This window comes from Peromyscus californicus, unplaced genomic scaffold (assembly GCF_007827085.1).
Source record: "Peromyscus californicus insignis strain IS unplaced genomic scaffold, ASM782708v3 Scaffold_4__1_contigs__length_199733344, whole genome shotgun sequence".
NCBI lineage: Eukaryota > Metazoa > Chordata > Mammalia > Rodentia > Cricetidae > Peromyscus > Peromyscus californicus.
Window position 1 is genome coordinate 175,723,906 of NW_026294562.1, and position 21,693 is coordinate 175,745,598.

At 53.5% G+C, this 21,693-nt stretch overlaps 3 protein-coding genes and 5 non-coding genes across 17 annotated transcripts; all 8 read left to right on the plus strand.

Annotated features, from left to right (window-relative positions):
• Nucleotides 1-5,160: 5,160 nt before the first annotated feature.
• Nucleotides 5,161-13,468, plus strand: Flt3lg (fms related receptor tyrosine kinase 3 ligand). 9 transcript variants are annotated; one of them, XM_052712532.1, is made up of 8 exons: nt 5,178-5,245; nt 5,526-5,592; nt 5,817-5,930; nt 6,412-6,465; nt 7,052-7,195; nt 7,587-7,731; nt 10,245-10,429; nt 11,230-11,486. In XM_052712532.1, exons 2-8 carry the CDS (start codon nt 5,560-5,562, stop codon nt 11,257-11,259), a joined length of 705 nt encoding a protein of 234 aa, XP_052568492.1. In that variant the 5' UTR covers nt 5,178-5,245; nt 5,526-5,559; the 3' UTR covers nt 11,260-11,486. The 9 variants fall into 9 exon arrangements, with proteins under 9 accessions (XP_052568494.1, XP_052568492.1, XP_052568488.1 ...); XM_052712528.1 differs by lacking the exons at nt 5,178-5,245; nt 11,230-11,486 and adding exons at nt 10,513-10,580; nt 12,173-13,468 and having other exon boundaries at nt 5,254-5,592; XM_052712527.1 differs by lacking the exon at nt 5,178-5,245 and adding an exon at nt 10,513-10,580 and having other exon boundaries at nt 5,254-5,592.
• A 370-nt stretch (nt 13,469-13,838) lies between these two features.
• Rpl13a (ribosomal protein L13a) lies at nt 13,839-16,959 on the plus strand. Of its 2 annotated transcripts, none has more exons than XM_052712535.1 (8): nt 13,839-13,897; nt 15,299-15,371; nt 15,578-15,643; nt 15,757-15,858; nt 16,060-16,145; nt 16,326-16,385; nt 16,630-16,752; nt 16,845-16,959. In XM_052712535.1, the coding sequence occupies exons 1-8, from the start codon at nt 13,883-13,885 to the stop codon at nt 16,929-16,931; spliced, it is 612 nt and encodes a 203-aa protein (XP_052568495.1). In that variant the 5' UTR covers nt 13,839-13,882; the 3' UTR covers nt 16,932-16,959. The 2 variants fall into 2 exon arrangements, with proteins under 2 accessions (XP_052568495.1, XP_052568496.1); XM_052712536.1 differs by lacking the exon at nt 13,839-13,897 and adding an exon at nt 14,033-14,081.
• LOC128095819 (small nucleolar RNA Z195/SNORD33/SNORD32 family) lies at nt 15,404-15,486 on the plus strand. Its single transcript, XR_008213422.1, has one exon. It is a non-coding gene; the product is annotated as a small nucleolar RNA Z195/SNORD33/SNORD32 family (small nucleolar RNA).
• LOC128095818 (small nucleolar RNA Z195/SNORD33/SNORD32 family) lies at nt 15,901-15,985 on the plus strand. Its single transcript, XR_008213421.1, has one exon. It is a non-coding gene; the product is annotated as a small nucleolar RNA Z195/SNORD33/SNORD32 family (small nucleolar RNA).
• On the plus strand, nt 16,188-16,258 carry LOC128095820 (small nucleolar RNA SNORD34). The gene has a single exon (XR_008213423.1). It is a non-coding gene; the product is annotated as a small nucleolar RNA SNORD34 (small nucleolar RNA).
• Nucleotides 16,432-16,521, plus strand: LOC128095829 (small nucleolar RNA SNORD35). Its single transcript, XR_008213428.1, has one exon. It is a non-coding gene; the product is annotated as a small nucleolar RNA SNORD35 (small nucleolar RNA).
• A 2,016-nt stretch (nt 16,960-18,975) lies between the features above and the next one.
• Nucleotides 18,976-21,263, plus strand: Rps11 (ribosomal protein S11). Its single transcript, XM_052762200.1, has 5 exons — nt 18,976-19,109; nt 19,880-20,011; nt 20,350-20,425; nt 20,649-20,778; nt 21,084-21,263. Exons 1-5 carry the CDS (start codon nt 19,095-19,097, stop codon nt 21,205-21,207), a joined length of 477 nt encoding a protein of 158 aa, XP_052618160.1. The 5' UTR covers nt 18,976-19,094; the 3' UTR covers nt 21,208-21,263.
• Nucleotides 20,475-20,561, plus strand: LOC128095828 (small nucleolar RNA SNORD35). The gene has a single exon (XR_008213427.1). It is a non-coding gene; the product is annotated as a small nucleolar RNA SNORD35 (small nucleolar RNA).
• Nucleotides 21,264-21,693: the final 430 nt, after the last annotated feature.

Here is a 21,693-nt window from a genome sequence, read left to right on the forward strand (position 1 = left end):
GGTTGGTTTGGTTTTGAGGCAGGGTATGTATATATCCCAGGTTGGACCAGAACTTCCTATGGCACCAAAGATGACCTTGAACTCCTGATCCTCTGCCAGTGGGATGACAGGCATGAGCCTTTAGACTCAACTTTTTCTTAGTCTATTTTCTGTGGCTGTAACTGATTATCATAGACTGTCACTTGCCAAGAATAAAGGTTTCAGCACAAGGCTTTGAAGCTGGGAGGGGCCCATCTGGTCTGCATCTGCAAGGCCTTCCTGGCATGATAACCAGATCGAGGGTACCTTGTAGCATGACAGCTTTTTAGAGAGCACTTGACAAAGCCTCTCCCCTAGTGACCCTGATTATATGTTACTGTATGTGTCTTAATTAGGACTCTGTTGTTGTGATGTAACACATGCCAGAAAGCAACGTTGGGGGAAAGGGTTTATTTAGTTTACACATTCCAGATCACAGTTCACTGAGGGAAGCCAGGACAGGAACTCAAACCTGGCAGGACCCTGGAGGCAGGAGCTGAGGCAGGGCCATGAAGGAGTGCTGCTTACTGGCGTGCTTTTCATGGTTTGCTCAGCCTGTTTTCTTATAGCACCCATGACCACCAGGCCAGGGTTGGCACCACTCATCATGGGCTGTGCTTTCCCATGTCACTGATTAAGAGAATGCCCTCCAGGATTGCCTGCAGCCAGATCTTATGAAAAAAAGCAAGCTAGGCCAGGCAGTAGTGGCAAACACTTGGGAAGCAGAGGCGGGCGGATCTCTGTGAGTTTGAGACCAGCCTGGGCTACAGAGTGAATTCCAGGACAGACTCCAAAGCCACACAGAGAAACCCTGCGGGAAAACAAAAACAAAACAAAAGACAGTGGAGAGGAGAAAGACAGAAACACAGGATAGCTTCGGGAGGGCCTGGATCAAAATCTATCGGCCCCTTCTCTCTTCAAAAGGGCTTTTGATAACAATGTGAAGGGGCAGTGGGGAGGGGGGAGTAAAAGACCTCGCCCTTGCTAGATCAAAGCACACTGCACAGCCAAATGCAGACCCTTCCAAACACCTGGTAGCCATGCCCATGGTCCAGTCATTCCCCTATGCAGCCCTGCTGGGTAAAGCAAGCTCAGACCTTACTAGGAAACCTCTGTGGGTCTCTACAGAGGCAGGGGATCTCTGAGTTCGAGAACAGCCTGGTCTACAGAGTGAGTTCCAGGACAGCGAAGGATACACAGAGAAGCCCTGTCTCGAAACAACAATAAAAACTGGCCAGCACAGTATGTTCTTTATTTTTATTCTGTAAGTGGTATGGGCACAGAGAGACCCAACTCTCTAGTGTTGGGTGCTAGGAACTAAACTCCGGTCCTGTGCTTTTAGCCTTGAGTCATCATGTTTTAAGGTTTTTTTGAGACAGTCTTGCTGGGGTGGTAGCACACACCTTTAATTCCAGAGGCAGGGCAGGGGGCCTCCTTGAGTTTGAGGGCTACCTTGTCTATGTTGCTCCAGCTAGGGCTACATAGTGTGCTAATGAGGCTCTCAAGAAGAGAGTCTGACTAACCCTGGCTGAACTGGAACTCACTGTGTAGCCCAAGCTGTTCCGGAACGTACTGTGATCTGCCTGCCCCAGCCTTCAAGTGCTGAAATACCAGGCCCCAGGTATTACTCCATTAAAGCTCCAGCTGGAGATACCAACAGTGGGAATGTGGGAGTTAAGTTTCCAACACATGAAGACATCAAGGAGACAGGGTCACAGCACAGGTCCCCCACATCCATTCCCAAGCCTGTTGGGTTCACCCAGGAGGAACCTTCGCTTTCCTCTCTCAAGTCATTGGCCAAAGCAAGACATGCAAGCGTGCCAGAGTTCCCAGAGGGAAAGGCTGGGGACAGACTAGGGATTTGTAGACCATCTACTTCGGGTAGGTGGACCAAGAAGAGACAGAACTACACAGGGCTGGAGGTGTGGGTCAGCAGTAGAGCCCCTGCCTAGAATCACCCAGGAAGGGGCTGGGACACAGTTCAACAGTAGAGTGCCTGCCAGGAGTGTGGGAAGTCCTGGACTCAATCCCTAGAACTACACAAAGAAGATACCTAGTGTTTTTGTCCAGTTTAGGGTAGAAGAAAAACTTCAGCTTATAAAGGACTAGGGGCTAGCCAAGCTCTCACAGTGACAAAGCCAGCACTAGCCTGACACCTGTCAGACTGGTTGTGACAAATCCCCTGAAGTGATACACAAGGCAGCTTTGGAGCTCCAAGAATGACACTGCTCAACAAGCTAGCCATGACCTGCCCACCCGACACTGTGCAGCAGCAGTAGGGCTGCAGAGCACAGAGGAGCATACATGGGCAGATTACAGCTGGAGGCTGGGGATTGAATGCTTTGGTAGGCCCAGGCTGGCTTCAGTCTCATAGTGAAATGATTTTGCTGGGAGTAGAGGTGTGCACTGCCTAGCCTGCTGCTGCCATGCTGGAGAAGGAATCCAGGGTTTCATGCACACTAACCTAGCAATGGACTATCTGCAGCCCCAGGATCTAGAGATGAGATCACCATACATTATCTAAATTGACCCTAAATCCAAGAACAAGCAACCTGTGACTCAGAGAAGACGCTGCAGAGGCATGTGCAGAGGGGTGAGGAGAGGAGAGGTCAGAGGGAGCTGCAATACTATAGCCCTTCTCCCCTGGGTCCTGCAGAGGGAGCCAGCTGGACTTCCAGCCTTTAGACCTAATGGAGATAAACTCCCCCTACACACACGCACACACACACACACACACACACACACACACACACACACACGCACACACGCACACGCACACGCACACATACGCACAGGGTTTCTCTGTATAGCCCTAGCCATCCTGGAACTCGCTCTGTAGTCCAGGCTGGCTTCAAGCTCAGAGATTCATCTGGCTCTGCCGCCCGAGTGCTGGGGTTAAAGGCGTGCGCCACCACTGCCTGGCAGGGGATAAACTGTGGTTTCCAGCCACTCAACTTGTAATCTCTTGTTACATCAGCAGGAAGCTAACACCAGAGTTGTCCCAACAAAGAATGGCAAGAAAAGGGCTGCAGAGGCCCCACATCATCTCTGGGACCGTGGTCTAGAGGCCCCACATAATCTCTGGGACCGTGGTCTAGGTTGGGGGCTTTTGCTGGAAAGACTGGGGGTCCTGGAGGTTGAGACTGCATCATTTCAACATTTTTCATCTGAGACAGGGTTTCTCTGTGTAGCCCTGGCTGTCCTGGGACTTGCTCTGTAGCCCAAGCTGGCCTCGAACTCACAGAGCTCTGCCTGCCTCGGCATCCCAAGTGCTGGGATCAAAGGCGTGGGCTACCTACACTCAGTCCATCATCTGGCTTTTTGAGACAGGGTCTCATGTAGCCCAAGCTAGGCTGAAACACAAGAGAAGACTTTTTTACTGTTCGGAATTCATACTGTGGCTCTGGTAGGTCGGCTGACAGAGTCCCTGAACCTTCCAGCAGGTGGGTGACTTATCACTCAAGGTGCCACCACAACACCCTCGGGCTTTTTCCTTTCAGATTTATTTATGTTGTATGTGCGTGTGCTGTGGTTTGCACATGAAGGGCAAAGCAGTTTTTGAAAGTGGGCTCTCCCCTCTTGTGGGTCCCAGAGATTTAATTATCTGGCTTCAAAGTTGGCACCTTTACCTGTTGAGCCATCCTGCCAGCCAGCCTTGGTTTTGGTTGGTTGGTTGATTGGCTGGTTGGGTTTTCTTTTGTTTTGTCTTAGGTTCTTGAGACAGGGTCTCACTGTGTAGTCCAGGCTGGTCTGCAGCTTGCTATATTGGCTAGACTGTCCTTGAACTCACAGAGATCCGTCTGCCTCTGCCTCTCCTGGTGTTGGGATTAAAGGTGGCATCACCATGCCCTGCCTACTTTGAGACAGGGTCTTTTGTTTGTTTGTTTTTGGTTTTTCGAGACAGGGTTTCTCTGTGTAGCTTTGGAACCTGTCCTGGAACTCGCTCTGTAGCCCAGGCTGGCCTGGAACTCACAGAGATCCACCTGGCTCTGCCTCCCGAGTGCTGGGATTAAAGGCATGCGCCACCACCGCCCAGTTGAGACAGGGTCTTACGTAGCCAAGGCTAACCTTGAACACCTAGCTCTACTACCTCCAACATACCATATTCTTCATTCTCAGTCTTTCAGGCACAACCTGCTCCTTTCTGAATGGCCTCAGTGGGAACTCAGGTGCAGTCCACAAACAATGGCACTCCCTCCCCATACTTGGAAAATCCCAGGCTTATCTCCCAGGCACCAAACCCAAACGCAGACACGTGTGCTGCACAGCAGTGGTGGACTAGGAAGAGTCGGCCTGCCGGCCACCATCGAATGAACACCTATGTGGTTGGTGCTGCGCCCAGACAGGTACAGTGCTCAGTGCAAGGGCTTTGCAGGGTGGAAACAGCCACCGAAGAGGCCGAGACAATGGGGAGATAAGTCAGCCACAGGATGTGTTCAGTGGTGATAAGAACAGGGCAGGGTGAGCCCGCTGCTGCGAGGGGCGTCGTGAAGCCTCGGCCTTGTGTGTTTAAGACTTCGATGAGATGGGGAAGACATAGGTATCTGGAGGGAAGGGTATTCCACACACTGAGGAAACAGCCAGGGCCAGAGCCTTGGGCTGAGTATACTCACCTCAGCCGGGCGGGGGTGGCGCACGCCTTTAGTCCCAGCACTCGGCAGGCAGAGGCAGGTGGAACTCTGTGAGTTTGAGGCCAGCCAGCTTCCAATCTTCAGTCCTCCTGCCTCAGGCTCCTTGGTAGCTGATGTTACCGGTCTGCACTATCACCGCCCCCGCTGAAGACTGGACTTTTTTTTTTTTTTAATCTCGAAAGAATCAGGAATCCAGAGACTGGAGGGACTCAGCTGACAGGTTCACAAATTCTGTCCCCTGGGAGCAGTTGGGGGCTAGGAAGCAGGGAACTCAGAAAGGAGGCCACGGTGACATTCTTCGTGGGAGATGGTGGAGGCAAGGCCAGTGCCGTGGCAGTTGATGTGATGGGCACTGGTCAGATTCTATATCCATTTCGAAGCTGGAAGGCCTGGTTGCGACCTTAGCTAGTTCACCGTGTCGCTGTCCGTGCGCTGTCCTAGCTGAGGCCTGTGGCCGTCACTTGTCACCACTAGGTGGCGCGTCCCGCCCGGGCACGAACACACCCCTTACACAGTCTACCCCAAAGTTTCCTTTCACTTTCGGTCTTTGGCTGTCACCCAGCCTGGTCTTTCCACACCCAGCTGGGGCAAGCCTGGTGCGTGGGGTGAATGGCTTTCCAGGTCCCCGAGGGGCGGTCCCAGGGTCCCCACTCCCGGGCCGAGGGAGCAGGGTGGGGGCCTGGGGAGGATTCTGGGGACCGGTTTCTTAGAAGGGAAGATGACTTTTCACCGTCACTGGGGCTCATGCAGGAAGCCCGAGGGAGCAGGAGGCGGAAACGTGCCCACATCAAGGGCGGCAGGACGGGGCGGAGGGGTACAGGGGCGAGCGCAGAAGGGGCTGCAGGGTGCGAGGCCTGCCCTTCTGTCCCTTCCAAGACCCTGCCACAGGCATGAGGGGTCTCCGGCCGAGATGACAGTGCTGGTGCCAGCCTGGAGCCCCAATGTGCGTATACCTGAGGGATGATGGAGCAGGGCGGAGAAGGGAGATGGGTAAGGGATGGAGAGAGACCCGGGATGGTCAGAAGAAAGAGGACGATGAGATGGAGAAATGTGGACTCAGGCAGGACAGGCAGAGACAGGAAGGTGACAGACAGACACGCAGTTAGGGAAGGAAGGGCATACAGGGAGTCAGCCCTGCGCAGTGGACGCTGACATGGCCTCTTGTAGCCTTCGCTGCTGCTGCTGCTGCTGCTGCTGAGCCCGTGCCTGCGGGGCACACCTGACTGCTACTTCAGCCACAATCCCATCTCCTCCAACTTCAAAGTGAGGATCGGAAAGCTGGTGAGCGGCTCCCACCAGGCCGCCGAGCTGGGGCCCCCACATCTCTGCCCTGTCTCTCAGTGTCTCTGTCTCTGTGGGGTCTCGTTCCTGGGTCTGTCACTGTCTCTCTCTCTGGGTCCCTACTGTCTCTTTGGATCTCACTCTCTGGTCTGTCATTGTCTCTCTTTGGATCTCTCTCTCTCTCTCTCTCTCTGGGTCTCTGTCACTGTCTCTCTCTGGGTCTGTCTCTCTCTCTCTCTCTCCGAGTCCCTGTTCTGGGTCTGTCTCTGTTTCTCTCCAGGTCTCTCTCAGTTTCTAGGTCCGTGTTCCTCTCTGCCCCCCTCTCTCTGGCTCTCCCTCTCTGTGGGTCTCCCCGTGCTGTCTCCTGTCCCTTCTCTATATGGTGTCCATGTCCCCTTGTCTCAGGGTCAGTCTCCAACTCCTCCGACTCTATAACCTGTCCCCTGCTTTCAGTCAGGCCTCACCTTGTTTTCTCCCACAGACTGACTACCTGCTTAAAGATTACCCAGTCACGGTGGCCATCAACCTTCAGGACGTGAGTCACAGTCGGGAGGGCCCTGGGATGGAGGTGGGACCCAGACTCAGATGTGCCGCCCTTCAGGGACAAGGCTAGTGGGCGGCCCCCTCTTCCCTCAGACCTGGGGACCTGGACCCAGGCGTTCGAGCTCAGTCGTTCAGAAGTCTGGCCGGCCCCTCTCCCCTCAGGCTCTCAGACCGGCCTCACTGATCGTTGCTCCCTCAGGTGTAGCGGGCCCCTCCCTCCCGTCTGGGGTCTCGGACCTGTACCCCTGCCACTTCTCCCCCTTGGTGTCTGGCCGTGCCCCACGTCACACGATTGGCAGGCCACCGTTCTCACCCCTCCGGTCTCCAGCAATGCCCCCCTCTCAGGACCCCGGCCCCGCCCAACCCACCTTAGGCATCTGACCACGCCCATCCTCTTCAGACACCTAGCCCCGCCCCCGCTCAGCCATTTGGCCCCACCCATCCCTTCCGTCCGTCACCCGCCCACCCTCCCTCACCCCTCTGGCCGGCTCATCCCGTTAGTCATAAGGTAGCACCCCCCCCCGACACGCACCCCTCCACCCCCGCCCTGTGACTTGAACTGGGCTCTTGCTCTGCAGGAGAAACACTGCAAGGCTTTGTGGAGCCTCTTCCTGGCCCAGCGCTGGATGGAGCAACTGAAGACTGTGGCAGGGACCGAAATGCAAGAGCTCCTGGAGGCCGTCAACACCGAGATACATTTCGTCAGGTCATGCGCCTTCCAGGTTAGCGCTGGAACTTGGTAACAAAATAAAGGAGCCAAGTCCCTCCCCAGGCCTTGAAGCAGATACGGCTCTGCTAGGTCTTGTGGGGGTGGAGGTGGGGGTGGGGTTCTTTTGCGGACAGCATACCACAGAGGTAGAGCTGGAACCTCCAAGCCCTAAGGTCACCTGGGGACCCTGTTACTGGGTCTGTGCCTCAGTAGGTGAAGAAGGCCATTACTAAGGGGTTCTCTCCCCTAACTGTAGGGACAAGCATCCCCAGTGCCACCTGTCGACTGTAGAACCCTGAACTCTTTGAGACCCGGGCCCACTGGCTCTGACCTGCAGGTCAGGGCCCTGGGTTGGTGGACACGCTGGTATGACATGGTGATGACCTATCCCTCCCTCCTCTCAGCCTCTCCCAGAATGTCTTCGCTTCGTCCAGACCAACATCTCCCACCTCCTGCAGGACACCTGCACGCAGCTGTTGGCTCTGAAACTCTGTATGGGGAAGGCCTGCCAGAATTTCTCTAGGTGCCTGGAGGTGCAATGTCAGCCAGGTAACAGCAGCACCGGAGCCCGGCACCCCAGTGCCACCCGGCTCACCGGAGCCAAGCATCCCCAGTGCCACCCGGCTCACCGGAGCCCGGCATCCCCAGTGCCACCCGGCTCACCGGAGCCCGGCATCCCCAGTGCCACCCGGCTCACCGGAGCCTGGCATCCCCAGTGCCACCCGGCTCACCGGAGCCAGGCATCCCCAGTGCCACCCGGCTCACCGGAGCCCGGCATCCCCAGTGCCACCCGGCTCACCGGAGCCCGGCACCCCGGCTCACTGGAGCCCAGCACCCCGGCTCACCAGAGCCCAGCACCCCCAGTGCCACCCGGCTCACCGGAGCACAGCACCCCGGCTCACCAGAACCCAGCACCCCCAGTGCCACCCGGCTCACCGGAGCACAGCACCCCGGCTCACCAGAACCCAGCACCCCCAGTGCCACCCGGCTCACCGGAGCCCAGCACCCCCAGTACCACCCGGCTCACCAGAGCCCAGCACCCCCAGTGCCACCCGGCTCACCAGAGCCCGGCACCCCCAGTGCCACCCGGCTCACCAGAGCCCGGCACCCCCAGTGCCATCCGGCTCACTGGAGCCAAGCACCCCCAGTGCCACCCGGCTCACTGGAGCCCAGCACCCCGGCTCACCAGAGCCCAGCACCCCCAGTACCACCCGGCTCACCAGAACTCAGCACCCTGGTGCCACCCGGCTCACAGCCCACAGTAATGCTTACTGTGTATCCTAGAGGCTTCTGCTTCCGTTAGCTGAGACTTGAGACAAGTTCTTTCTCCTTTCTTTTTTCTTTTTTAGAGACAGGGTTTCTCTGTGTAGTTTTGGAGCCTTTTCTGGATCTCGCTCTGTAGACCAGGCTGGCCTCGAACTCACAAAGATCCGCCTGCCTCTGCCTCCCGAGTGCTGGGACTAAAGGTGTGCGCCACCACCGCCTGGCTGGTCATTCAGCTTTTTATTAGACCAATCAGGTACCTTAGGCAGGCAAGGTGAAACAGCAACACATCTTTACATAGTTTAACAATTATTCTGCAACACAAATACAACACATTTTTACTTAGTTAAACAAATAATGTGGCTCATGACATTTTCAGACTATGTAGGCTAGGCTGGCCTTGAACTCAGAGCAATCCTCCTGCCTGTCCTGATTACAAGTGTGAAGCCCCCACATCTGGCTTCATAAGTTTTTTTTTCACATTTTTTACACATATTAATTATATATAATGATGTGTCTCATGACATTTTCATACGTGTCTCCCTGTCTCACGGATCCCCTTCCTCTTTCTAACTAGTCCCTCTTCTATTTTTTAAGCCAATGAGGTCAGTTGACTCCAGGAACCATGCCTGAGAAGTTGTTTACAGGGCACCTTACCAGTGGCTGTTACACTACTGAAGAAAATGTCTTTTCCTACCTAGCAACCATTAACTGCAATAGATGCTTGGGGAGGGTCAGACACGCCTTTTTTTTTTTTTTTTTTTTTTTTTTTTTTTTTTTTTTTTTTTTGGTTTTTCGAGACAGGGTTTCTCTGTGTAGCTTTGCGCCTTTCCTGGAACTCACTTGGTAGTCCAGGCTGGCCTCGAACTCACAGAGATCTGCCTGGCTCTGCCTCCCGAGTGCTGGGATTAAAGGCGTGCGCCACCACCGCCCAGCCAGACACGCCTTTTTATGACCTCTGTTTACCTGTCTTTGAACTTCCAGTCTGTTTGTCTAGGACTGTCCTGTCCACTAAGAAGGGAAACTGATTGAGCCACAGGTTTCTGGGTAACAATAATTTTTTCTTTCTTAGTTTTTGTTTTGTTTAATTTTGAGACAGGGTCTCTCTATATAGCCCTGGCTGCCTGTAACTTTTTATGTAGATAAGGCTGAGATCCTCATGCCTCTGTCTCCTGAGTGGTGGGATTAAAGGTGAGGCCAGCCTGGTCTACAGAATGAGTTCCAGGACAGCCAGGGCTACACAGAGAAACCCTGTCTCAAAAAAAAAAAAAAAAAAAAAAAGTATGGGCCATCATACCCAGCCAGGCTCATACTTTTTTTTAATTAATTAATTTACTTATTTAGATTGTGTGTGTGTGTATGTGTGTGCAGAAGAGAGTATTGGATTGGTAGCTCCTGGAATCAGAGCTACACTTGTGAGCTGCCATGTGGGTGCCAGGAATTGAACCTGGGTTCTCTGGAAGAGCAGCCAGTGCTCTTAACCACTGAGCCATCTCTCCAGCCCCAGGCTCATACTTTTTATATCCAATTTGGTTTGTTTATTTTTGAAAGTGTTTCACTAAACATCCCTGTCTGCCCTGGAGCTCACTATGTAGACCAGGCTAGCCTCAAATTCACAGAGATGCATCTGCTTTTGCTCCAGAATGCTGGTTAAAGGCGTATGCTGCCTGGCCTATCTCCCCCCCTCCAAGTTTTCGGTTGTTTGTAGGCCCCTCATGCACTGTTACCCATGGTCCTCCAGGACTTCCAGTGTCTGCTCTGGCGAGTGCCTCAGTGACCTGGTTCTGCTCTCTCCCCAGACTCGTCTACCCTGCTGCCCCCAAGGAGTCCTATCGCCCTAGAAGGCACCAAGCTTCCAGAACCTCCGTCCAGCCAGCTCTTGCTGCTGCTGCTGCTGCTGCTGCCTCTCACGCTTGTGCTCCTGGCCGCTGCCTGGGGCCTTCGCTGGCAAAGGGCACGAAGGAGGACGGCGCTCCGCCCTGGGGTGAGCCCAGAGTCCAGGGCAGTTGGAGGGAGTGGGTGGCAAGGGATGAGGGTGGCAGGTGGCTGACCTTGTGGGGGCCTCAGGTGCCCCTCACCTCCCATCCCTAGGATATGACACTTGTGCGGCATTGACTCAGCCGGGGCTTATCTCGGTGAGTCTTCCATTTATACTGAGCATGGAATGGCCAGGCTTGGGGATAGAGAGTCAGTCCAAGATGGGGGGGGTCTCACTATGTCTCACTGGAGTGGCAGGGGTTCAGGGGAGTGGTGTGGTGTCCGGGGGAAGAGAGCAGCCTTTGATAAGCTTCCAGTGTGGCAAAGCTCAGGGGCTTCTGAAGCTGCCACCATCAGAAGGCAGCAGAGAGCCATGGAAGGCTGTGGGGAGGAGCCTGGTGTGGGAAGAAGGCAAGAAGGCAGGTCCCCCGCAAGTACCCATATTTTAGAGTTCACTGTGTGCTTTACACACATGCCTCTCCTGGAGGTTATACCTGTAGTCCCAGCACTTGAGAGGCCAGAGCAGGGCGGCTGCTGCAATGTCTGGCCACCCTGGGCTACATGGTGAGTTCAAGGCCATTGTGAGATACACAGTGAACCCTTGTCTCCTGTCTCAAATAAACAAACAAAAAACGCAATTCAGTGACACTTATTTTTTTGCAGATGAGGTCTCACTATGTTGCTCAAACTGACTTTGAACACCTCGATGAATCTTCCTGTCCCAGCCTTCCCAATAGTTGGGCCCGTAGGCATGTTATGTACAACAAGGCTTTTCTCTTTCTTTTTTCTTTGTTTTCTCGGTGCTAGAGTTGGGAACCAAAACAAGGAACAAGCTAGGCAAATACTGTGCTACTGAGCTACATCCCCTGCCCAGAGGACACAGTGTCCAGGCATGGTGATGGACATCGGTAATCCAGTACTTCTGAACTGGAAATGCTGAAGCTGGAGGATACTGACTTTAAGAAAAACAAAAAGGAAGAAAAAGAAAGAGAGAGGAACACTGTAGCCCTGTGTGGTGGCTTCTGTCATCCCAGCTCCTTAAAATAAAGAACGACTGCTGGGTATGGTGCTGCGTGCCTGTGACCTTAGTAAGAGGCTGAGGCAGAGGGATCGAAGCTTCAAGGCCAGCCTGGGCCACTGAATGAGCTCTGCCTCAAAATAACAATGAAAAACGGGAATGCTGGGGTGGACCTGGAGCCCAGTGGCAGGCAGGCCCTGCACAAGGAAGGCCCTGGGTTCCCTCTGCTGCTGTCACCGACACTAGAACACGGGACAGTCTCTAAATGTTGTGGTTTCCCACTTCTGGGCTTGTTTCTGAAACGCACCATTTATCAGACATAGTGGCACATGTCTGTAATCCCAACTCTATTTATTTATTGTTTTCTGAGATGGTCTCTATGTAGCTCAGATGGCCTGGAACTCGTGGGTAATCCATCCCTCTACCTTTGGAGTGCTGGGATCACAGGTGTGTACTATCATACTAGATGGCAATTCCCCTTTTTAAAAAAATTAATTCGACCCTCCCCAAAATAAATAAAACTTGAAAAATAATTACACATGGGGGTATAACTGTGGCGTGGTGCCTGTGTGCCAGTCAGCGGACACCTGCAGGAACCAGTTCTCTCCTTCTACCAGGTGGGTCCCAGGGATGGACTCAGGTTTTCAGGCTTGGTGGCAGAGGCCTTTCATCCATTAAGCCAGTTTGAGGAGTGCCATGATTTGTTTTGTTTGTTTGTTTGTTTTGAAACAGGGTCTCATGTAGCCCCATCTGACTTGGAACTTGCTGTGTAGACCAGGCTGGCGTGAAACTCAAGAGATCCACCTGCCTCTCCCTCCTCAATGATAGGATTAAAGGTGTGTGTCACCATGCCTGGCTGTAAGACTCCCTTTGGAAAAACCAAAACCAAAACCAAACCAAACCAAACCAAAAAAACAAAATCTGGGAGCAGATTTTGTGGTGCAAGGTCTCTGCACCCTGGAGAAGAGGCAGAAGGGTCAGGATTCTGGGTTATCTCCTGGTACATAGAAACTCCAGGCTAACCTAAAGGGGTGGAGTGGGGGAGGGACGGGTGAGGAGGGGAGAGTGTAGCTCAGTGGTAAGCGGCTTTGCTGAAAAGGGATGGGGGCGTGGCTCAACGGTAGAGTGCTGTCGTCGGACAGACCATTGATGATCCAGTGTTACAGAGGAGGAGACTGAGGCCAAGCAGGAGTCACGTGACAGACGTTGCACAGCCTGGACACAGGGAAAGTTGGGTGGAGGCTGGCCCCCTCTTGGACCTCGCTGCCCCTCCAGCTCTCTCCCTAGGATGAAGTCAACATCAGAAACCAGCAAAAGCCCTAATCACCCCACTCTGTACAAAGTCTTTGCCCCCATGAACTTGGATATAAATGGTTTTTACCAGCTCGTCCGGACCTATCTGTGGACGGGACAGGGCGTGCGTGGGCTGTTTTAGGTTTCAGGATCCTGGTTTTGCAGTGCTTGGTGATGTAATCCCAGCTCTCCAGAAGCTGAGGCAGGATCTCAAGTTTTTAAGGCCAGCCTGGATTGCAGAACTCCTATGTCAAAAGCCAAAACCAACGACAAAAGGTTCTGTTTGTTTTCTGAGGCCTCCAATGGCCCAGAATCATCACTGAGAAATGCTCCCTGGAGCCCTGATGGGAGGCAGGAGCAGCCCAAATTCCCCAAGGCCATGGCCGCAAAGTGTTGGAGCTTCCAGGAGGAATCGACTCAGGCTGGGATGTTTGGGAAGGTTCTCTAGAGAAAACGAGTTACGGAGACTGCCCAATTTACTTGTCTGGCTAGTTTTCTGGGGGAGGGTATCTCACATAACGTGCACAGCTGATGCAGAGGCCTTTGGACACAGACGCAGGTGGGTGTGGCTCGGGAACCTGGAAGTCCTTCCTTCCCCCAACTCCTCCGTCTTGGGTAACTAACTACACCTGTTTAATATTCACAAACTCCTAGACTCAGAAAAGGCCTGCAGTTGTCTTGCACACCGTGAGGTTGAAGGGAGGGAACGCAAACCGCTACACTTCTACCGCAAACACGGACGAGCTGGCCAGGGCTTATGCTCGCCCCCTCACGGCCACCACGTGTTCTGCAACCGTCATTACGTGGGAGTAATGGCGCTCCACACAGCGGATATATCAATGGAGAGGCGCACTCCCTCCAAAATATGGCCGCCGGGGCTGGACGGCCTTGTCCTACTGAAGCCGCCCCGGGACCCACGTGACCTCTCGCCCCGCACAGTCATGGCCTCCCAGGTCCCGCTCAAACGATACCTTGATTGGACAATATAAAGATGGCCCACCTTCCAGTGTGCGCACGCAGACGGCTTCGGCCAATGAGAAGACAGAATTCCTTCTGTTCGGCCCAGCCTACGTCACTTCCTCCGCCCCTGCGGCAAGGGATAAGAAACCCTGCGCCAAGACCTCCTCCTTTCCCAGGCGGCTGCCGAAGATGGCGGAGGGGCAGGTTGGGCTCTGCGCGCGCCGGGCGGTGTGGGGGGTCGGGTGGGTTCCAGGCGGGAGCGGAATGGGGGCGTCCGCCCCTCTCTACGTGCGCGATGGGACTTAAGGACGGCAGTTAAGAAAAATAGGAACGCTTTGACGCGAAGGGAGTGTGAGACGTGGGCATAGCATGCCGCGGATATCTTTAGGTATGGGGCGAGGAGAACGCGACGTTTTTCCTGGGGACTGACTGGACGGGAGTGGAACTTGGGTTCCCAACACCTGGAAAGAACTTCTACAGATCTCATCCCAGGCAATTGGGATGCGGGAAGCTTGGGGTCGCTCGTTGCTGGGTTTGTACGTTCATGTGGCACTAGGAATGGGAATTGCTGAAATGGAGGCTCCTGTTTTCGTGACTTAGGGTGCTGCTTTCCTATCGCTTCTGGTACTATAACAAGTAATCCTGTTAAGTGTGTTTCAAAGTTCTCCAGTGTGAAGGGGTGAATTCCTGAGACAGACATGTAAAATCAACTATTCTGTAGAGTGCGGGAGAAGCATCGTGATTTTGAGGCTAGTCGGGAATCGAATTGCACCTTTCCTATTACTTTCAGATGCTTTAAAGGAAAGTCGCTGCTGGAGAAGTCTGTAGTAAATGATGCTATCTGTGGGACATTTTTGCCCTTGAAAATACCTGGAGGATCTCTAGGAACAGAGCAGAAACTTATCTCTATGAATAGTAGAAAAGAGAGGATAGTTGTGGAGTGGGTTTCTGTGTGACTATCCTGTAGTTTGGGCTGGTTTATAGGCACATGTCAGCCACCGTGTCTGAGAGTTGAAGACTGTTCTTCACTGCTGTCCAGAATTAAAAACTAGACAGAAGAGCCATTTTATATATATATATTAAGATTTAGCTTAGCATAGAATTTGTCGTGGTGCAGGGTGTTCACACATGAGCAAGTACATCTCAACTATCCAGCATTTTGAGGCTTGGTAGGTGACATGGTGAAGGTCTGTTAAAAAGATTTCAAGGCGAGTCGGGCGGTGGTGGCGCACGCCTTTAATTCCACCACTTGGGAGGCAGAGCCAGGCGGATCTCTGTGAGTTTGAGGCCAGTCTAGACTACAGAGCGAGATCCAGGACAGGTACAAGCTACACAGAGAAACCCTGTCTCGAAAAACTTTAAAAAAAAAAAAAAAGGAAAGAAAATTTCAAGGCTTAAAAGTGGAATGCCGAAATACTGAAGGCACCTGAAGTCTTCTCTCTTACCGCTGCTGGACCAGCCTTAGGCTCTCTCGGTTTGTTGTGTCCCTTTGGGGCACTTTTTTAATCTGGTTGATAGGCATGCTGTGGGAAAAAGCACTCGAGGGTTTGGTGACTTGGGGTAGGGAGAGCCAGATTGCTTCCTAAACCTTTTTGTCTCCCACAGGTTCTAGTGCTGGATGGCCGAGGCCATCTTCTGGGCCGCCTGGCGGCCATTGTGGCCAAGCAGGTACTGCTGGGTGAGTTTCATTCAGGATTTCCCTGCTGTCTGGGAGTCAATGATGAGCAATAATCACCATCTTTCGTTTGAGTCTCACGACGGTGAGATCAACCCATGCACCGCTCTGAGACTGGCCAGCCCCGCCTTGCTCGGGACTCCTGGGCAGAAGTGATTCTGGAGCAGTTTTGCTTTCCATCCTAACTCCACAACCCGTGTTTTCTCTAGGCCGGAAGGTGGTGGTTGTGCGCTGTGAGGGCATCAACATTTCTGGAAATTTCTACAGAAACAAGCGTGAGTTAGGGGTTAGGGCCTGGGGATGGTCTCCAGGTGGGGCACTGACTGGAGTCCAGGACTAGGTGCTGTTTCTGGGACTGAGGAGGCCTCATCCACTTTTCTCTTGACAGTAAAGTACCTGGCGTTTCTCCGAAAGCGGATGAACACCAACCCCTCTCGAGGCCCCTACCACTTCCGAGCCCCGAGCCGCATTTTTTGGCGCACTGTGCGAGGTGAGCTGGGCCTGTGGGTGACATGGGGAAGGTGGGAATCTGACAGCCTATGATGAGGATATCTCCCACTCATGTTCGAGTTTCCCAACTATGAGATGACTCTACATGCACTACCATCTGAGGCTGGCTGGTCTCCCTGCTCTGGGCTAAGAGGGGAATTTTTAGCCCCCCTGAAAAGGAGACCTGCTATTCTTCCCACAGGCATGCTGCCCCACAAGACCAAGCGCGGCCAGGCTGCCCTGGAACGCCTCAAGGTGTTGGATGGGATCCCTCCACCCTATGACAAGGTGAGCTGTGCAAGCCAAGCCTCCTCCCAGCCTCTGTGCATCCGGCGTCTGTGATGTTCCGCTGTTACCTACATTGTTTGAGCCTCATGAAAACTCCTCTGGCTGAGACGCCTGCCCCAGCAGCCTCCTTCCCAGGTGTCCTTCACCGCAGGTCTCTGAGTCCTTCTCCTTCTCCAACAGAAAAAGCGGATGGTGGTCCCTGCGGCCCTCAAGGTTGTGCGGCTGAAGCCTACCAGAAAGGTAAGCTCCAGGTTGCAGAGTGGGGACTGGGTGGGACCTCAAGCCTGGCAGATGATGGTTTCCTTTCTCACGATGGTCTGCGGATGCCACTGGTGGGCAGTGCCGATAATGCCACGGGCTCAACTGATGCCAGGAGGGGATGCGGTGTGGGGGTGTGTCCTTTCATAGAATCTCTAGGGTCCTCTAGCTGACCCTTGTGCTGCTGGGGCACCTTCCATGTCCTTACAGCTTTGTGCCCCTGCAGTTTGCTTACCTGGGACGTCTGGCTCATGAGGTCGGGTGGAAGTACCAGGCAGTAACAGCCACTCTGGAGGAGAAGCGGAAGGAAAAGGCCAAGATCCACTATCGCAAGAAGAAGCAGCTCTTGGTGAGGACAGGACCTGTGCACCCCAGGGTATGAGAGGGTAGTCCTGGGAGAGAAGCCACCACTTGACCCCCACTTGTCTTTTTACCCCACAGAGGCTACGGAAACAGGCTGAAAAGAATGTGGAGAAGAAAATCAGCAAGTTCACAGAGGTCCTCAAGACCAATGGACTCCTGGTGTGAGCCCAATAAAGACTATTTGCTTCATGCCTGCCTGGTCTGCTCTTCCTCCCGCCGACCAGGGAAGTGGGGACAGGTGCTTTGGTCAGGCTCCTGTGGGAGAGGGTACTTTTTAAACAGCTCTGAGAGCTTTAGCGCCTGCTTGGTGGGTTTGATTAAAGGAACAACCATGCAATCGAATTGCTTGGGCCCATCAGACCCAGTGCCATATTCTGCAGCTGTGAGACCAGGCACACACCTGGGCTGGGATTACACGTGCACACTGAAGGCAGTGCCTTTGCTCCTTCTCAAGACTGATCAGAAAGCAGCTTTGTTCTCCTGCTGCAGGGTTCTACATGCTAATAAATTATTTGACTATGAGGAAACTGGTGTCTTTGCCCTGTGTCTGCTGTGTAGGCAGGGCCAGCGGGGCACCATCCAAGGAATAAAAGCTCAGGTGACATTGAGCCGGGCTTCATTCATGGTCTGCCCCCTTCATTGAAGGCACGGTGGGTCAGGTGATTGGTTGCTCAAAAGGTGCAGGCACTAATCATCTTAGATCCTGCCTGAGGTAGTTTTCAAAGTATGGGATTGTCACTGGAACTTAGGCTCCAGGAATTCAGAATACCCAAAATGAGTTAAGCCTAGGATGAAGGGTACAGAAAATGGTGAGTTTGGTCAGCCAGTGTGAGCCTGGAAAGGAGGGATTAAGGGTCGGAGGGATAAAGATCACTTTTAGTGGCTCCAGAGGATCCAACGCTCATGGGGCCCTCAGTGGAATCCCATACATGTTAGACATACATACACTCAACTCAAACCAGCTACCAAAATGAAGCTGGGCAGTGGTGGCGCATGCCTTCAGTCCCAGCACTTGGAGGCAGAACCAGGCGGATCTGGTGGTCTACAGAGATCTAGGACAGGCACCAAAACTACAGAGAAACCCTGTCTCAGAAAAAAGTGAAACGGTGTCGTTTTTCATGGTTGTAAGTGTCCCATTCATCCTTAAGCTCTGCTATGACCAGGATCTTTCCTCATGAGAACTTAAAACATGGTTTTTGGAGACAGAGTTTCTCTGTAGCCTGGCTACCCTGGAACCCATTCTGTAGACCAACCTGACATCAAACCTGGAGGTCCTACTGCCTCGGCGTCCCAAGTGCTGGGATCAAAGGCGAGGACTACCACTTAACTGTGTAGAATTGTGGTAGTGGGTCCATACACATGGATGGCTCCCTGAGCCACACCTTCAACTATAGAAAGCTGTCACTGCCACAAAAAGGAAACCCAGGTGACTGGCTTTATTGTGGTCCCTCCGTTTGGGCGAGGAGTGGTCATCTAAGATCACACATTTGGCCAGAGCTATCGGGACATAAACCCAGGAGGAGAGATTTACCCCAGCTGGCCCTCCTGGTCAGGACGACTTGTGACAACACGGACCCTGTCCAAACACAAGTAAATTAACTTGGTAACTGCCTGGTTGAAACACCTGTAGTTTCAACTACTTGGTAGTTTGAGGTAGGGACACAATTTCAAGAACAGACTTGACAGAGACCTTGCCATAAAAGCATCGGATTACAGAAGCGGGGCCAGTCAACACTAGCCATAAGCCACGTGTGTATGTATGTACGCTTAAGTTTAACACAAGGAAATAAAGCTGACGACTTAAGAAAACGGAGGGCAGCCAGTCCCTCGAACCAATGCCCTACTTCGCTGAGAACGGCTGGGTGTCCCCGGCGCCTCCTGAGCTGTCCTCCCCCAGGAAACGTTAAATGCCCTGCTTCGTGTCAATATTCTGTACACCAACCACGGAATGGTTCGTGAACAACTCCCACAAGACGGGCCACCACCGCTTCGGCTCGGAAAACTGAATCCCGCCACGCGGTTCCCACACTCCCTGTGGGTGCAACGCCTGCAGAAACCAGACCCGCCCCTCACGACTCTCGCGATACCACAGGATGCGCCTTGGAAAGCCACCTAAGATCTCGCGAGATGACAAGCTCTGCTTCCTGCCGCGATAGACCTCCATCATGGCGGCGTACGGACATCAGTCCCAGAATCGCGCGCTCTGTTCCGGAAGTACCTCCCAAATCCGTAAAGGGTTGACCACGTCACTTCCGCTCCAGACCTCGCGGAGTCGATAAGGAAGCCCGGGAGTGAGCCCACCTCTCTTTTTCTCAGGCCGCCGGGAAGATGGCGGACATTCAGGTGCGAGCTGCGGGTTAGCGCCGCGTCTGGGCCCGGCGCTTCAGTGTGGATGTTCTTCCTTAGCGTTATCTTACGACTTAGGCGAAGCGAGGGCGCCTGCGTGTGTCTTCGTCTGATGAGCGATTCCGAAATCCTGGGGTTTACACAGTAACGGGGTCCCGAGCGCTTTGGGAGTTAGTCCTTTAAACTCGGCGCCTGGCAGATGATGGTTTGGGCGGCGGCCGTCCGGCGGGACCGGAGGTCTGAGGGCAGAAAACAGGGAGGCGGGTGTAACCATTTTCTCCCTAAATGGAGATTGAGCCCCGGGCCTCGTGGTCGCTAGTACAGCGCTGTAACGCAAAGCGTCCCGGCGCTTGGTGTAATTTTGCATTTTGACGCAGAGTCTGGCCTTTAGATCACCTTTAGATCTTGGACTTGTCATCCTCCTGCCTCAGCCTTGTGAGTACCTGGATGACAGGCCACCAGGCTCAGCTACGTATACATACGGTGTGAGTCCTGAGTGGGTGAACTTGCGTGTTTTGGAAAACCAACATCCTGAGAGGCCATGGTTTTGGTCTAAGACCGTGATTCTGCAGGCCGTGAAACGTGTTAGAACCTAGTGTGTGAGCTAAGAAATTTTGGGTGATTGTGTTTATAGGGTCGTTGTGGGGCAGCGGCCCTCCGAGGCTGGCGTAAAGGGGTGAAAGCTGTAAAAGGGTGGGGGGAAGAGCTATATCCGTGGCCTCCTCGAAGTTTAACCTGTAACTTCGCCAAACTCTCAATCCCTGCAGACGGAACGTGCTTACCAAAAGCAGCCCACAATCTTTCAAAACAAGAAGCGTGTTCTGCTTGGAGAAACCGGCAAGGAAAAACTCCCTCGGTACTACAAAAACATCGGTCTAGGCTTCAAGACGCCCAAGGAGGTACAGGACCCTCCAACAGATGAGACTTGTGTATTTCTGCATGTGTGGGAGCACGCCTCTTCTCAGTGGCTGACCCTCGAGCTCCTGGGAGTTGTAGTCTGGATGTGAGGCTACATTATTTTTGGTTTTTTCGAGACAGGGTTTCTCTGTGTAGTTTTTGGTGCCTGTCCTGGATGTCACTCTGTAGACCAGGCTGGCCTTGAACTCACAGAGATCCGCCTGCCTCTGCCTCCCGAGTGCTGGAATTAAAGGTGTGCGCCATCACTGCCCAGCCGAGGCTAAATTCTTGGTTCTATTTAGGAACCAGTAGTCTAAGCCACGCTTTCTCATCCTTTCAGGCCATCGAGGGCACCTACATAGACAAGAAATGCCCCTTCACTGGTAATGTCTCCATCCGAGGTCGGATCCTGTCTGGTGAGTGGGAAGTTAAGTGTGGTCCTGGGTTCCTGAGTCCAGGACTGCTGGCACATGATGTCTGTTTTCACGATGGTCTTCAGACAGCCCCAAGGGCACTGCTGAGACAGCCGATTGGCACAGCTGATGCCAGAGATGGAACTTCCTGGAGCCCCACTCAGCCGCTTTTCCAGCAGTCTGAGTTACTCCTGGCTGCTGACACCTTCCTGTCCACTTCCCTCAGGTGTCGTGACCAAGATGAAGATGCAGAGGACCATTGTCATCCGCAGGGACTACCTCCATTACATCCGGAAGTACAATCGCTTTGAGAAGCGCCACAAGAACATGTCTGTGCACCTGTCTCCCTGTTTCAGGTGAACGCAGTGTTTTGATAGCCTAGGTCAACCTGACACAAAGCAGGGAGTCACTGGCTGGGCTGGAGAAAGCACCTGTGTCAGGAAGGGCCGCTGGTGGGAGAGCCCTTATTTTGGAAAGGGTGACTTTGGGAGAAAGTGGGGTGTCCTGGTTCAGAATCTGGGGAAGAGCAGCCAAGGGAAGCTAAATGTCTGGGGGAATGAAATGACAGTTTGTGTTACTCCTAGCAACCCCTAGAGTGGCCACTGTGGTAGCTGGAGCCAGGGAGGCGCTCCTGAACACCCCTTCCCCTCTAATCCCACAGGGATGTACAGATCGGCGACATCGTCACTGTGGGAGAGTGCAGGCCCCTGAGCAAGACAGTCCGCTTCAATGTGCTCAAGGTCACCAAGGCTGCTGGCACCAAGAAGCAGTTCCAGAAGTTCTAAGGGGACTCTGGACAACTCCCCAGAACAAATAAAGTGGTTTTCTAGCTCACACAACAGGCTCGGAGTCTGCGTCTGGGCCAGAGTGGGGATTGCCAAAGCTTTCACACAAGGCTTCTCTGAGCTGGGATGTCCTGCTGCCTTCCCTCTTGATAAATCTTGGCATCCAGGTGGACATGGTCAATTACCTGGTGCAGCCGGCACCCATCCTCCCACCTCCCAGTCCCTTGGGAGCAAGTACATGAGGGTGGAGCCCCTGGCCTCAGTTTAGGTCTAAGGCTTAGAGCGCCCCCAGGGAGCAGCCTGGGCTTTCCCTCTGGGCCTCTGGTCTCCCTGTACCAAAGGGAAACCGCTCCCACACTGGCCTTGCAGGTGAGACACCTGGAGAGTGGAGGGACAAGTTCCCCACCTTGAGAGCCACAGTCTGCTTAGATAACCACTTGTGAAAAGCATGTTCCCACTGCCTGCTGCGTTGAGAGGCCTTGTGCC